General features: G+C 41.2%; 1 protein-coding gene across 1 annotated transcript; it reads left to right on the top strand.

Moving 5' to 3' along the window:
• The first annotated feature begins 3,408 nt into the window (after positions 1 to 3,408).
• c5h15orf48 (chromosome 5 C15orf48 homolog) lies at positions 3,409 to 6,606 on the top strand. The gene is made up of 5 exons (XM_006628639.3): positions 3,409 to 3,542; positions 3,751 to 3,808; positions 4,099 to 4,187; positions 5,210 to 5,270; positions 6,179 to 6,606. The coding sequence occupies exons 2-5, from the start codon at positions 3,770 to 3,772 to the stop codon at positions 6,245 to 6,247; spliced, it is 258 nt and encodes an 85-aa protein (XP_006628702.1). The 5' UTR covers positions 3,409 to 3,542; positions 3,751 to 3,769; the 3' UTR covers positions 6,248 to 6,606.
• The last annotated feature ends 10,411 nt before the right edge of the window (positions 6,607 to 17,017 follow it).

Here is a 17,017-nt window from a genome sequence, read left to right as displayed (position 1 = left end):
CTTAGGGCTGTGCCTGGTCAGTACTGAAGAAGATATCCAAGGAAATCCTGGTGTTGGTAAACCAGCAGGTGGCACTCTTCCGTCTGGACCAGAATTTCCAATCGCATACCCAGGTATGGAGACAGGGGACATTGTTTTGTAAGAAGTGCCTCCCCTGAATGAGATATTAAACCATCATTAAAGATCCTGTGGCACTATGGCACTGCTTATAAGAGTAGAGGTGAATCCAGGCTACATTCTGTTCTGGGGTTGAATAAACCACTCTACACTTGAATAAAGAGAGAAATTGGGTGGTACAGTGGTTGGCATTGCCACCTTGCAGAGCTGGGGCACTGGAATTAATTCCTGAGGGGCTATTTATGTGGGTTTCCTTTGGGTACTCTGGTTTTCTCCCACTGTCCCCTGTTATACTGGTGAGTTCATTTTCTTCTGGGAAAATTGGTCCTGGTGTGGGTGTGCGCATATCTGTGTGTGTGCCCTGCAATGGACTGGCTTCCTATCCAGGTTGTGTCCCTCCTTGCTCTTGTTGCTTGCTGGGGTTGGCTCCAGCTTGCGCATGACCCTATACTGGATAAAGTAGCTCAAAAATAGGTGGATAGATGGATAAAGGGACAAATGATTTCTCACTTCTATCTGCCTGGTAGTGAGGCTGCTGGCACATAATTACTGTCAAGCATCATCCAGTTTAGTGTAGCGAAGGGTGAAGTGGGTCCCCTACTATACTTGAAGAGCTTTAGGATCCTAATTCATCTGTTAAATCCAATTTTAGGAAACTATGACCTAGATTGCCTGATGGAGAAATTAAGAAACAAAATAGAAACAGCATGTTCTACAGACACATTCTACTCGTAATAGAGCCCAAGATTCAAAGACAGTAAAAAGAGCTACAAGCAACATGTGTAAGACTGGTGTGTCAGACCTGTCAAGAGGAAGGATGAAAAGAATATTGCTGCAGTAAAACTAAATGAAATTAAAGTAAATAGTTTATGTAATAGAAGTACATTAATAAGAGAAGGTAAAGGATTATTTTTTTTAGCTCAATAGACAACACACACATCCTCTGCAAAAGAACATTGAATATAAAACATCTACTGCTGCTGGTTATTGTTTCAACACTGTGAGATTTGTCTGCTTCTTTGATTAAGAATACTTCATTAAAAATGTGACACATACCAATTTTAAAAAAGTATTTCGCACTACAGACACCATAATACTTTAGCTTTAAATAAACTTTTACATTTGGGGAATTCCAAATAGCAAAAAAACATGGCAGGCAACATTTTTCCTCCGTTGGATCTCATAAATCCCCCATGGCCCCAGTCAATCACGGTGTGCCTCAGGGATCAGTCTTGGGCCCTTTACTTTTTATTTTTATGCTACCTCGTGGCCAAATCCAACACAAACATGGCCCTCAGTTTCACTGTCATGCAGATGATCCCCAGATTTATGTTAAAACTTCTTCTCCCTCTGGTCTCCCTCCCTCTGTCACTTATCTCTTGTTTGTGACATCAAAATCCAGTTGACATCAAATCCCCTGAAGCTAAATAGTGAAAAACAGTAATTTTACTGGCAGGTAGGAAATATCAGCTGGATAAACCTGAGGGTTTCACAGTAATGTTGGATGGCTTCAACATTCACGTGTCAGCCATAGTCAGGAATCTGGGAGTCACACACGATCTTCTCCTGTCTTTTGAGCCACATGTGAGAAATTTAAGACGGCTTTCTTTCACCTTAGAAATACTGCCCACATTAGGCAATTTCTATCATTGTCCAATGCTGAGAGTCTGATTCATGCATTTGATAATATCAAAACTTGATTTCTCCAACTCTTTACTCTATGGGCTCCCTAACTCTCAACAAGTTGCAATATGTCCAAAACTGCAGCTAGACTACTTACTCACACCAGACCCTGGCAGCATGTCACTCCTACACTTAAGTCTCTACCCTGGTTGCCTATAAAGTCATGTATTCAATACAAGATCTTGTTAGTGACTTTAAAGGCTCTAAACAATCTGGCTCCATCATACATCTCTGAACTCCTCCATGTTCACACTCCCTCCTGTGGGCTCCGTTCAGTTGAGGCTGGCCCTCTGCTCACTGTCCCCAGGACTAGATCACAGACTTGTGGTGACTGTACCTTCTCTGTCTCTGATCCAGTGTTGTGGAATGACCTTCCTCAGACTTCAAATCTAAATTTAAAACTTACCTTTTTACCAAGGTCTGTGATTGCCTACATCTGTAAAAACCTGTATGCTCTTGGTTTTTTTTCCCATTTACCTTTATTTATTTATTAGTTGATGTTGGTGTTGGTGTTGTTGGCCATAAGCTATATCACCCTGCAGATCCCAACTGGCTAAGCAGCATTAAGCCTGGGGATTACCTGGATGGCAGACCTCCTGGGAAGCTATGGTTGCTGCTGGAAGTGGTGTTAGTGGGACCAGAGGGAGGGGCTTCGGTATAGTGACGGGGACACTGAGACGTTAAACAAGAGGTCCTGACTCTCAGTGGTCATTTCTCGAGAAGAGTAGGAAGTTATCAGGTATAAAGCGGTTTGGCAAATGACATTGTTGTTGTTGTTGTTGTTGTTGTTGTTGTTGTTGTTGTTCAGAATAAGTTCGAGGGGGTCACTTTTTCATTCCTACATCCCCTGACGCTGTTGCTCCGGGTTTCTGGAGAGAGGCCAAGGCCGCAGAAACGCCGCAGGACTCGCTGTCTGGAGACGCGAGCGCGACACTCGAGTCGGGTTCATTTCCACCTTAGCTCCTGAGATCAATAACACGTCTGCTATCCACAGCATTTTAACAGATCAAAAAAGTGAATGAAACAAAAAAATCACACTGACTTCGGCTTTTGCAGAGGGCGGAACATAGAAAACGTGAATTCTGTAACATAAAAGATTCGGCGTGTTTTTTCTTCATGCTTTATTACGTGCGTTTTGCATATCAGTATATGAAAATCACATTTGAGTTTTCTACAATACATAATTAAAAGTTTGTCTGAACATTAATAAGCTAAAAACATAAACCGCTATTGTGCATATCAAGACATACCCGATCGTGTATGTAAGTCGTATTATACTGTACATTCCACTGTTGAAGATGGTGTAGTTGAAACTGAATTGCTGGAAAGGCTCGTTTTGTTCGTAGCACTGTGAGATGAAACGTCCCTGAAGCTCTCGCTTTCGTTACTCTGGTTAAGGACGATGTTCCAGGAAACCGGCTTGTTTTCTCTTCAGCTGAAGCAACAGCCAACCCGAAGCTCGTCTGGGTGGCGGCGCACCTGCCGCGTCGAAGTGAAGGCAGCTCTTATTTTGTCCAGCAGGGGGCACGCTTACACCTTTCAAACGACACCAGTTAAACCATAAGTGTGTTGCACCAACCCACTACCTTGTATTAGTTGGCTTTGGTGGTTTGTCGATATATGTGTGCGTATGACTGTCTACGTGACTTGGACCTCGTCTCAATTTCCGAAAACGATATAAGGGGGGAGTGGCGGCGCAGGCAATCAGAGGTCTGCCAGACAACTTTCGCAGCGGGTTGAAGGTAAGCGCATCTCCGTACCGATGCACCTTGTCGGAATCCGTCTGGAAAGCATCAGTCTGGGAGTTTCCATGTCGCGTTACTTGTATTTTTAATGACTGGTATCTGTGAAAATATTAAGTAATCTTAAGCACCAGAACATCGTTGAACAGGCAATGTGTTATGTAATGAAAAAAAGGATTGATTGGTGTTTGTTCTTCAATTTATTCAGGCACCACCAGGAAATAAAAATGTCTGCGTTTTTCCAAATGTTAAGGAAAAAGAAAGAAGTAAGTTCTATCCATCATTTGCCCCGTTTTATCTTTAACGCCAGGAAACGTGTGGAAAGCTCTTGAGGTGGAGCGGGTCTAACCTGTCATTTCATCCGAACATTTTACACACAGAAGCGCAACACATTTTTGTTTTGTTTTTTTACAGCAGAGGAATGTTTTTAATGACAACCGACGTCAAAACTCTTTAAATTGTTTATTACTCACAACATGACTTTTAGCACATTAAGTGTGTAAAACAACTGAAAACGAAGATTGTAAAGGTTTTTTTTTCCATTTATTTTTTCCAGCTTATTCCGTTAATTGGTATTATGACCTTTGCAGCAACTGGTGCCACTACCGCCTGCCTTTACTTCTTGTTCACTAAATCGGACGTCATGTAAGGAACTTCATTCTTTCTCCCAGTCACTGTCGTGCGTTTGAAAATTAAATCGTCTGAAATAAAACGGATAAAGTGTCTTTGGTTTAAAGGTTTATAGTTTTGGTTTAAAGCTCCCGGCGAGCTGTAATTTCTGCCATGGAAAGAAACCTACTTATGTCTGAGCCTCGGCTCTTCCTGCACCGCGGATCAGAGAAGAGAATATTGATCGTGCAGGTGGGCAACAGGCGGAAAGAGCTCCGCGCGGAGGATGGCACACTGCCGCACGCGCAGGGCACACAGGGCGATGGCGCCTGCACACTGGCTCATAGCCTTCGCTCTCTAAAAAGTTTCGTGTATACGATATTTGACTTATATCGAATGCAGAGTAAATTCAAAATCTTTCAGAATATTTTATTTTTAGTTATATTTCATTTTTAACGGTCACAATTTGAAGTAGTTCAAGTCAGTAGCCGCGTCAGCTTGCAAAGGAACACGTAAAGGTTTATTCCCTCTTTAAAGGGTCGGAAAGGAGACCTAACGTTTCGGCTGTGGAGCCTTCTTCAGGTGTGAAAGAGAACGCTCCGCAGCTGAAACGTTGTGTCTCTATTCTTTACGTTTCAGCATGTAATAAATAATTTGAAGCAACCCGATTACTGAGCGTAAATTAAAAAAAAAAACATTTGTATGTTCACCACACAAAAATCCGTTAAATATCTCTGATATTTTTTACTTGTTTCATTGAGAACAAACTGTTTCTTCGTATTTGTTTAAAAGTGTTAGCTGTGAGGGGTTTCTATGGAGAGCTCTAAGCTCTCATCCAACATACAGTAGCAGTATGTTGAAGAGATATGTTTGCTTCAGTATATGTCTATTCTGCTTGGTATAACACTAAGGGTTTACTTCTTTTCTTCTGTAGTAATGGTTTTATTTAGAACTGCTTGTAGAGTGAAGCTATGTCAAAAATCTTTTATGGTATTTTTGTGCATGTGGGTTTAATACCTGCAGGGTCAGTAATAGTAATGGCAGCTGTTTTTTTACAGCATTAACAAGGCAGGGAATCCCGAACCGTGGGAGAACCTAGATCCAAGAAAACCCCAAAAGGTATTTTCTGCCTTTATATTCTTTGGTTCGTGGCCTCAGCTTCAGTGAGCTGTGTCTTTAGACCCCAGTCTATGTGTGAACATAAGGTCAGAAGAGAATTCTCTGCAGAAATTGACTCTAGTTAGAAGTTCTCTTCCTTGCTTTCCTCTAAGCATATTGAGTTTCAGGTACCTCAAAGGACGAAAGAGGCTGATCCTTGAAGGATTGGTGTCAGGCTCAAGAATGTGGCATGGCCTCACTGGTAACAAAGTACTGGTTTCCTTCATGAAGTCTGCAGCTCACTGCCATAGAAAATGCAAGCTCACAGAGCAGATCAGACCATGCTGTTACCAGCGGACCTGCTGTCTTTCAGAGTTAGTTCTGTAGACCTTGGTTTACAAGTGAACATGAGGTTGTGTGATAAGCAGTAATTACACTGCGAAAGTATTGATCTCTGCCTGGGTCAGGGTATAATAAAGATCGCACAGGTCGCTCTGTATTAAAATCTCAGCCTCCAGCCCATGAATGAATTACAGCTTGGAGGCATACAGGAATAGGTTCCCGGTTCTCAATTCTTTCCACGCCTTCCACATTCTGTCCTACAGGCAACACACTGTCTCTGACCCAGACTGTAGTTGTCCAATTCCAAGACCATTCTTGACTTTCTTTACATTACATTTACCTTAGCAGACACAGAAGTAACGGAACTATGTAAGTGCCAAGATCATAAAAAAAGGACATTTTATATAGCAGTATTGCCTGGCTGTGAATGAAATGGTAGTTAATGTAGGCCTCACTGAACACTAGTCATCCACGGGAACACGGAAGGAACATTGATTCCCTTATCTTACAAGAGGTAACGTGAGACTTGATTTCTACAAGGGGATGCTGGGCACAATATAGTCTGTTTTTTTTTCTTTGTCTTGCAGCTCATTACAATAAACCAGCAGTGGAAGCCCGTGGAGGAGCTGCAGATGGTGAAGAGCATAACCAAGTAGAGATGACCCTGCCTGCTCTAAAGTCTCTGTGTCCACCAGCCTGCCTGCACCCTATCAATCTAACGGAATCATTTCTGCACAGACTAGACTCTGAGAACCAGTGTGCGGAAATGCTTCTGCTACATTGGTAGGGTCTGACCACCAACAGGTCTGTGGGACTGTAGTAGGTCCTTCAGCTGGAATTCACTAAAGCAAGCGCCGCACAGCTAGGAAAACAGAGGACTGAACATTCTGGCAGCTCGTCCTCATTAAACCATGTGATTGTATTATAGCAAAATGTGACTGATTACCCTTATTCACTATACTGATTAACATAGTGTACATAATGGCCTATAAAATAAAGAATGTAGTTCAAAGATCATGGCATTATTTTTGATTTTTCTGGAAAGCCAGTTCATCTAATACTGAAGGATGAATATTGGTATTTTACATCTTAGTCAGGTTTATTTCAGAAAATTAATGAGTGATTCATTTTCTAGCATAGCTTTAAAGGTGAGGCCTTTCAAAATGAGGCCTGTTCTAAAGAAAAGTCTTTGATTGCTGGGGTGAGGCTGACAGTTTAAATTAGGGTCTGGTAGCTTTCATTTGAGGGGAAACTTATTTTATTTTTTTCGGCCACCAAGTTAATTGTATGTTGGACAAAAATTGAAGGATAACAACCGTGAACTTTGAAACTGGTACCCTTTACAACTTTCTGTAATGAATTTCATTGAACTGTAAAACTACCCATAGGGTTTCCATGGAAACAACCTTGATTGTGTTCAATAACTAGATCAGCATGACATGAATCTCCAGTCTACACACTGACACTATAGTGCTCTTCCCTCCCAATTTAGGGTAAGTGTGAATCACAATGTTGTGAACATTATGAGAGATTAATAAATATAGACATATACTGCTGACTTTCCTAGCTAAGTTTATAACAGTAAGATATGTACTATTTCTTTTAAATAAAAGGTGAATTGTAATGGTGGGAATGAGCAGAACATTTAGGTTTAAGGACTACAGAATGATGTTCAAGTGTTTTTTCATTTTTTCTTGTGGATTTTTAAACTACATCTAATATAGCCTTCTTTGCATTTGTCTTCATGTGTTAAGCCAAAGGCTAATGCAAATCATACATGTAATGGGGAATAGTAACTACAGAGACTGATACATACTGTATTAAACCATTACGCAGTGTTTTTGTCTCACTGTGGTTCACCTAATTTATTTGAGCTTTTCCCTGATCTATCTAATTAGATTATGTCAACTGAAGACCTTGGAGCTGAGGTGATGTAGGTTTATGAAGGATGTCCAGTAAAAGTGTAAACATGCAGGTTTCAAATGTGCCAAACACAGTGATAGCAGTGAGCACGGTTTGTGGATCTACTAAGGGGATTGGATGAGCTCAGTCCTGGTGCCAGAAGTCAATTCCATTCCGGGTCTTCACACTCACAGGCCGGACTCATGCTCGTGCTGGGACAGCCTCAAGGTAAGATCAGAAGAAGCAGTTGGCTAAGATTCATGTTAACAACTCTGCTAAAAGTGTCCGCTTGATCCTCAGAAATATTGTGCTGTGTTTCTCAAGTTTAGATAAATGCGGTGGTTCTCTTCAGCCTTCGATCACTATTTTTCTTTATTTACCTCACAGAGTCAAAGCGAACTCGCTATGTAAACTCTTCGACCTAGCAGAGGTAAGACCTAGCCGGACGCCTTTGTGTATTTTAGGTCAAGTTCTTTAGATGCTGAGCAGCAACCACAGCTCTCAGGCTCCTCCCTTTAACAGCATTAATGCAGAGATGAGCCTGAAGCCAATTGGCTTCCTGGGCTCAGTCAGACAGAATGACCTGCCTGGCATTCCTGCAATGGGTTTTCAGATTAATGCAGGCTTCTTCTCAATTGCAGTTCTAATGGCTTTAGTATGGAACAACAGTCTGGCAGCCGGGCTGCTCAATTTCAGCCTTAATAAATAAGCAGTGGGCAGCAATCGCATTACGAAATTGCAGTGAAATGGTTTTCTGTCAGACATTATATTTTGCTTCTGTTTTAAAGCTATATATATATTTATATATTGTATGCAGTTTGGTATTATAAGATAGTTAACCAACTTATATGACCCCAAATAAAAAACACAAAAATCTTTAATGAAGGCAATTTTGAACATTGAACACAAAAATGACCAAACTTCATTAAGACACAGAAGAAGATTTCAATTATTTGTTGTTTTTTTGCTAGTCTTCAGGGTATCCTATGAAATTCCATGGATGGGTATTTGCAATTTATAACCTGTTTCCTTGGTAGTTCACACTCCCTCCCCCACATTCCCCGATGGATTTTCCTGACAGACTCGGCGCTAGGACACAGCTCACATAATGATAAGCAAGTCTCTGGTTCCAGCTTTGAATTCTCACCACTCCGGTGAGCACTCAGAAAGAATACTGCTTCTGCTGTATATCATGTAGATATGGGAATATAACTTATGGGCACAGAAAGAACAATGAAATATGGCCCTCGCTAGTTCAGTGACCAGAATAAACTTGAGCCATATACATTCTGTTATGGCTACAGTGCAGTGATGCGTCTGAGCCTTGTGTGCCTCTTGCTGGGCTTGTTGATTTATTGATACCGACCACAGAGATTTGGGGTCTTGCGTCATTGGTGCCAAATGAGCTCACTCTGGCACAATTCTGAAATTGTGTAAAGCTGCTGAAAGCACACAGTGACTTCATAGCGCTCACTTCCTCCTGGGACAGAATCTGCTCTTTCGTGGTTCAGAGGAAGGAGGAGGGCTTTTCGAGTAAAAGAAGTCTATCCGTTAACCATTACCAGAAATCTTATTCCCAAAGCCTGATCTGACAATAATCTGGGAAATTATCTGTAGCTGTTCTACGATTAATTTTGCCAATGTTGCAGCATTCACAGATTGTTTCAGCCTTATTACATCCATTATGATAGTTAATATTTTAATGTGACAGAGGTAAGGACTGATACAACTCCGATACTTATTTTGATGATTGTTTTATTCTACAGACACTGGTATTTTATATTTTAATATTAATATACCATATTGCATGCATGTGCAGACATACTGTATAATTTGCAGCTCCATGGGGAGACTGCAGTGCAGTGTATAGGAATCATTATCTGATTCCAGACTATCCTTCTGTGTAGAGTCTGCATGTTCTCCCCAGGTCTGTGTGAGTGGGTGTTCTCTGAGTGCCCTGGTTTCATGCTGCCACCAGGAGACACACTGGGAGGAATTAACTCTGCATGTGATTATCTTGTGTTTCCAGAGTAACCTCCACAATCCTCACCAGGAATATGCAGCTTTCTAATAAAAGATGGATGGATCGTCCCGTTTCAAAAGAAACACGCAAAATGCTGATGGTCTTGATATCTGTGTGTGAAGGCTGCAGAACCGCATGACTAAGTGAAAAATACCTTTGAGTATTCTATTGCGGGTGAATTTTTGGTCTTCAGTTTACAAAAAAGGGAATCCAAAAGATCCGACAAAAGTCCACTTCATTCAGAACACGCTGTCCATGTGCATATTCTTCCCCTGAGTAAGACTCCAAAGGGAAGATCAGTGCTTTTGCTTCAGTGCCACAATAGTTTATACCTCCATGTTTCACTATGATATCTGCGTTCTGATCCAGCTCTTTCATTGAGGTATGGGGGGGCTCAGGCCATGAACAACTCCACAGAAACCTGCTTCTTATTCTAAAAAAACACAGATTTATTAAAGGAGTGTCTCCTTTTATCAGAAAAATAAACCTACAGGAAAGTAAATAAACCTATCCTCATGACAGGGTTTCAGGAGTTTTGAAGAAGCGAGTGTAGGTTTTTTTTGCATTTTTAGTTCTGGACGTTCCCTCAGAAGTCTCAAAACTAGATTGGAGATAAACCTCAGCAAATATATAAATAAGATGAACAAGCTACCTGAAATTTCGACACTTAATAATGCGTCTTTGAAGAACTGTGGAAAATACTCCTGAACTTTAAAAGGTAATAGGAAAAAAACACGGCCCCGTATCCCTTGGTCTCTACAATTGCTGCAAGGAGACTCCATCATCCACATACCTCCATACAGGCCAAAACGAAATGAATGATGATATTCGCAGAACTACAGAACAGTTCAACAAACAGGCTGCAGACAATTAAATAAGAAGTATGGAACAAACTGCCCAGTTGTGTTGTTCAAGCCGATAACCTGGCTCACTCCAAGAATCAGCTCAGTGGATCCTCAGATCATGTAACTACTAACCACCAAACGGGATACATGAGCCGAATGGCCTCCTTTTGGTGATCTTTTGTAACCTTTCTTGTGTTGTTAATACATCATGGTCATTGACTAAACTATAGGTATTTCATTAACTACTTCATTCATAAAGGATAAACAGTAAGACCTGGAACTCTGTTAAAACTAACGGTATCCCACAAATACTACTTACATATGGGCACAACATCCAGAAATAAAGTCTGGTCATGTACAGAGGACTGACATTCACATTCCTTATTAATGTCAGGCACAGAGCTCTGATGTGCAATTTGTTGGCCTGCAGTCATTCATCAATTTACTTTACTTTTACTGTAATTCTGGGGAGAGGGATTCTGAACAGCTATAATTGTAAACCATAATTCTGTGTCGTAGTGTGATTACCAGCCTGGCTCACAAAACTGGAATGACAGCCAGTCTGATCTCAAAGGGCCGTACCGATGGAATTTCTGATTATGCCTACTGACATTAAAATATATATATATATTGCATTTCTTTTTTTTTCTTAGCGTTCAGGAGCAACATGTGTGCTATTGTATCTCCAGTTATAAAATATTGTAATTAGGCTCTTCTAAAAAACATTTTCACTTAATACACAGGAAAAAAGCAACTTCGTATTTTGAAGCAAGGCAACCACAAATTGCGACTGTTCATTCTTAATAAATCTTTAGAAATAGCCATTTCTCAAACCAAGAATAACTATTCTAGAATCGTTTACCTGAAATTACATTGCAGCTGGTACAAGACTGATGCTAACGGTTAGTGTTTCACGTATATCTTTTAATTTTCCACTTTTTCAAAAGAATAAGTCTACCTTGGAGAAAGCGTTAGACCTCTGTGATTTACTTGCAGTGTGCATCGCAAATACAAGCATCTGTTCACTTCCGTGGTTCTATTCACTACGAGTGTCTAGTGTCTGACCTTCAGAGGAGACCTAGTTATTGCCTCAGACAGTTCTCGGAAATAGCCGTGTGGAAATCCGTTGCCACAGAACCTTGGATATACAAATATTCATTCTTGTCACAAACGCAGAAGCTGTAGTAGAGCTGTCCGTCACGAAGTCAGACAAAACAGGGCCCAATCAGAAAAAAATATCTATATATATGTGACAAATATGCCAATCAGACCACATAATTGGAGCTAATTATGAGGAGATGTAAATATATATTCCGAAGTCTTTTCTATTGCGCACAGTTGGCTCTGATGTATTAATTGTTGTTAAGAAAAGGAGGAAGCTTGTCTTTTCCTGACCCTCACCGCGGCTCTAGCTATCCGAGATATTTGCGGAATGGCAGTTCGGTGCATCTCTGTCTCTCTGGAGTAATGCTATTTATGCTTGTGCAATACTGGAGTTTTTTTTTAACGAAGCCATGGGATACAGAAATTCTCCGTCTACGTGACCGACTCAGGGGAAGAGGGGGAAACATTTTCAGTTTCGCTCATCTTGTGATCAACAGCCACAGCCTCCCCATGTGACCAGGAAGCAAAGATCGGTGAAGAGCAATCCACCCACCTTCTGATTGCTGAAGCCAACTGAAAAAAAAAAACAGGTGTAGCCGAAAACAAAACTGCAGTAGCACTGTGATTCAGCAATTCTCTGAGTTGGGGCTACGGCTATGCGTGACATCACCGCGCCCAATGTCATGTTTCGCGAGTGGGGAGTCCACTGTGTCGAGAAGGGGCATTTGCTCAGAGGCGAGCGGTGGTTATTGATGAGAGCACGATTGCAGGTGTTCGCTACAGTACATGTCAACCCTTAGACACTGTTTAAAACGATGCTTGATAATAACTCTCCAGTTGCCGTATTACATTGTTAAGCTTTTGTTTCAGTACCATTCTGTGGTGTTTGGAGTCCTTATGAAAATAAAAAAAATGCCATCTTGCGCGGTCTGAGCAACGAGTAGACGAGGCAGTTCGATCTGATTGTCTGCTTTCGTTACCGGAGCATCCGGCACATTAAATTGCCCGTCACGTTATCCCCTCCGAGTTAGGTAATGAAAAGGAGGAAGGACAGAGGGCCAGCAGGATGTTTATGTCCATGAAATACCGTGCCATTATTGCGAGGTCAGACCACCAGGTCGTTTTTTTTTATCTCAGGCGCTAAATAGAGCATGAAAATAATTTTTAAAAAGACTTCACCGTAAAGGAAACTGAAACAGGACCCTTTCGAAGTGCTGTCCTGGAGCTAAACTCAGTCCTGAAATGTCGTTGTTGGTAAGCTGGGTCCAAAAATGGTTATCCAAGTGTAAAAGCTAAAAACAAACTGTGTACATCTATATATTTTTTAATCTATACGTGACACATTTGAAGAAGACTCTACAGACCAAAGTTTGTCTTACTCCTTTTTACTTTCCAATGTGGAAGAATTCCATGTATTTTTGCTGATCACAATATACGTGCATGTTCTAAAATCCTTGTTAAAGTGATTTTTGTTGTTAATATAAAACGTTTCTGTTTATTTCTCTTCCCGAAAAACTGGCTTTAGAAAAGAAGGATGTCCTTTGTAATCAAGGAAAACTGGAACATGCTATGCCACCCTTTGTGGTATTTTACCAGTGGTGAATGAAACAGAATAGGTGTGGCATTGTTTTTGCAAATAGAATGTTGCTGCAATGTGGAAAGAAACTGCCAGATGTTTTGCAATGAAAAGGAGGATCCAATGCCAAATGTGAAGTATGTAGTGTCTGGAAAGTTACTGCAAGCCATTAATTGCTCAGAAGCTACAAACTGAAGTGCATAGGTTCATACACACATGTCCTGCATGGCTCAAACTTAGCTCCTGGTAGGCAAACAGGGAAAATGTACAGTACATTAGAAACCGTATAGAATCTAATCAGGTAATACAAAGTACAGGACAGGTAAGAGGAATTACTTGTGTGTTGTAGAGTAAAGCAGTAAATGTTGATTTACCCTCAAAAAGTACAAAACTGAAGCAGCACTGTTTTGTGATGTGGTGTATTTTATGCACAAGTGAGAAAGCTTTCCGATTGTTAGTGATTAATTTGTATGTCGGAGAAGAATTGCCAGACATATTCCCAAGGAACGTCCTGTTGTGGCAGGCTAAAAGAATTGAATCTTTTTAGTACTGACCAGAAGACTCAGGTATCCTGTCTCAAGTATTTAGGATCCTCTTGGCCTCAACAATGTCAAGCCAATATACTTTTTCAGGGCCAACAGTAAACTATGGACCAGAGATTGCAAATGGAAACAGTGGGGAAGTGTATTTGAAATTGAGAGGCACCTCTTTACACAGAGGGTTGTAGGAGTGTGGAACAAACTACTCAGCCATGCTTCTGTAGCCAGTACATTGGCTTCTTTACAGAAATGGCTGGATGAGATCCTTGGATCAAATAGGTACTTAATACTAAATTATTAATCTGGGACAAACTCGTCTTCTTGTTTGTCGGCTCTCTTATATTATTATTCACATAAGAAAACTGACAAATATAACTCTGCTACTCCACTTTTTCAAGTATTGCAGCTTTTCAAACCCTCTTTGTGCCACAGATGTATGTCTAATTATTTTTGCAAGTGCTGTGAAAATGAAGGTGTCAGAACATTAGGTTTAGGTATCTCAGTTGGTCTTCTAAATTAAACAAACAGTTTTCTGTAACACCGAGCAATTAGTATCAGACAATCCCCTTACTTTAACTCAAACACCAGCCCATTTATCTTTGTTTCTGATGCTAGGCAACAAGGTGAGTTATCAATGAAGCGGTTGTGCAGATAACACATGGAGCTGAGTGTAACTGTCTCTGTGTTTATTTCATTCTCACCTCACAGTAGTGCCGACCTGGGAGTTGCAGTGGCTGTTAAGCCTGGGATGACAAATTTTATTTCCAGCACTTAAGCTTTTAGATGTAATTTATGTCTCGTTTGTTTTTTAAAGTTATTAGTTTCCAAGAAGTCACAATCTAAACTCTGTTCAGTATAGTGTGCCATAACCCGGTGTGTATATACACATAATATATTTTACACTTCAGTCCATTATCTTTTAGCAGTAAAAAAACGACTTGAGTACAAAAGGTTGTATCTGCTTCGTAGTTACCTGTCCCAGCACAGGGAGTTATGGTTTCAGGATTAGTGCTGTAGCTAAATTAATGCTTTTATTGTTAGCTTTTAATGCCTCTGTGGTTGTAACTTTGTGTTTTTCTTTTTGCTGCCTGTGTCCTCACTCAGGTGGGTGGGGCTTTTTATACTTGGTCAACACCCTTTACAAATTCCACACTTACTGGAAGTATTTCAGTCTACAGATCTGTACGACTCCTATTTATGTAGATCTCAGAGCTGTTTCTATTTATACAGATCCCAGTGCCGCTGCCTGTTTCCTTAGTTCTCTCCACCCACTGAGTCTCACAATAAAGGTGTACACTACTGTAAAATAATAATAACAATTGCTTGCACTTATATAGCTTTTTTCTGGACACTCAAAGCTCTTTACAGGTAATGGGGACTCCTCTCCACCACCACTAGCCCCACCTGGATGATGCAATGGCAGCCAAAGTGCGCCAAAACCTCACAGTGTAGAGGAGAACAGAGTAATGAAGCTAATTCATAGATCGGGATTATTAGGAGGCCATGTTTGGTAAAGGCCAATGGGAAATTTGGCCAGGACACCTACACTTTTTGAGAAGCACCACAAACAGTCAAGACCTCGGTTTTACGTCTCATCCGAAGGACAGCACCTTTTTACAGTATATTGTTCCTGTCACTAAACTGGGGCATTAGGACCCACATAGACCACAGGGTGAGCACCCCCTACTGGCCCCACTAACACCTCTTCCAGCAGCAACCTTAGTTTTTCCCTGGAGGTCTCCCATCCAGGTACTGACCAGGCTCACAGCTCCTGAGCTCCAGTGGGCTGCCAGCTGTGAGTTGCAGAGTGATATGGCTGCGTGTGAAGGACGCTAACAGATGATAAGAACGTCCGCATGGCCTGACTGTTTTAAGGTATCTCACATGCATAGCTATCCCTGAATGTGTATGAGTAATATTTTAAAAAGGCACCTAGCAAGGACTTCCACTGACACTTAACACTGGGGTCCCTCGTGACACAATTAGAATTTTAATCTGGCTTTTGCCAAGGGCCCTGATGACGGCCTGCTTTTCTGAGCTGATTTGTCCTCTGGTCGGTGCTGAAGTGTGACCAGCTGTTTCCAAGGTGCGAGGACTGAAAGGGTGTTGTTTTCGTCAGTTTTTGCTGGCTGCAATGCTGTTCGATGCGCACTTGCTATTCCTCAGTATCCTACTAAAAACTTTTTGTTTTGCGAGTTCAAAAGAGTGGCAATTGTAGACACTGACACTCTGTTAAAATATACTGCTTTTTAAAAGACAAAAACACATTCTGTACAGTATATCCAGTGTTATTCCTTGTCCAGGTACTTGGTCCGGTTTTCATTCCATCTCAGACCTTAATAACATAATTGAACTGACGTTATGCTTTTCAGGTTTTAATCAGTCGCTTACAAAAACCCGTAAATACTTGGTACTGGTTGATTATAGTCTAGCTCTCCAAAAACACTTTTTCATGACAAGGACTTTGGAAACATTAAGCCAATAACAGTGAACCCATCTGAATTATTTTACTATGATTCGCTCAAAGAGAGCGGAACATGTGAATCGTTTAGAAACATTTAGAATCGGATTCACTTTATCTGCCAAGAACGTTAAGTGTACAAAGAATTTGATCTGGTGTTTTGGGCAAAAACATAGAACAATCAATAATGCATGGACACATTCACATAAACAACATGCACGATTATATACCCCGTTTCCACGTGTTCTGGTTGAGCAGGGCGACCGCGAGGGGGTAGAAGCTGTTCAGATGCCGGGCATTCTTATTGAATGATAACATTGTTATTGAAAAAAAAAACTATAGTGAGGGTTGTTGTTTTTTTTTTGTCTGTTGCTGCAACTACACCTCTTAAATATGAAGAAACTAAAACGACATTTTGCATAAACAGATCAGAATACACACATAACTATGACCCTTTCACGAGGTTAGAGTCTTCCGTTTTACTATATTCAATCAGGTAGCGTTGTTTTTAGTATGAGGGGAAAACCCACTTCATCTACTTCCTTGTAAAATACTGCTGAAGACGGTGTTACTGACGTTTTTTTTTATTATTTATACTGCTCGCCAGTCGTTGACGAAGTCGGACTAGTTCCTGAAAAAAGCGACAGAGAGACGCGTGTCCCCCAGCTGAGACAGCGCCCTCCCCGACGGCTCGTCTCTTGCTCTGCCGCTGCGCAGTGATTAGAGTCCATCACTCGGGACAGCCGAACTGCCGGGTTCTTCAGATATTCGCTCGGCAACCGGTCTGCCTGCTGCCTGCCGTCCTTTGAGAGGCTGAGCAGACCTGAAACATGCCGCCAGAGAAGGTCATGATGTATTAATGAGGTTCCTGCCAGGTGAAAAAAAGGCAGCGCTGTCGTGTCATGACCAGCAATTACAGCTGCAATAATGTAATGTGCAGTATTTGATTCAAGGTCCAAAATTCTGTATACAATAC

This window comes from Lepisosteus oculatus, chromosome 5, assembly GCF_040954835.1.
Source record: "Lepisosteus oculatus isolate fLepOcu1 chromosome 5, fLepOcu1.hap2, whole genome shotgun sequence".
Classification (NCBI taxonomy): Eukaryota; Metazoa; Chordata; class Actinopteri; order Semionotiformes; family Lepisosteidae; genus Lepisosteus; species Lepisosteus oculatus.
Note: the sequence above shows the minus strand (reverse complement) of the source record. Positions and strands in the feature narration are given on the sequence as shown.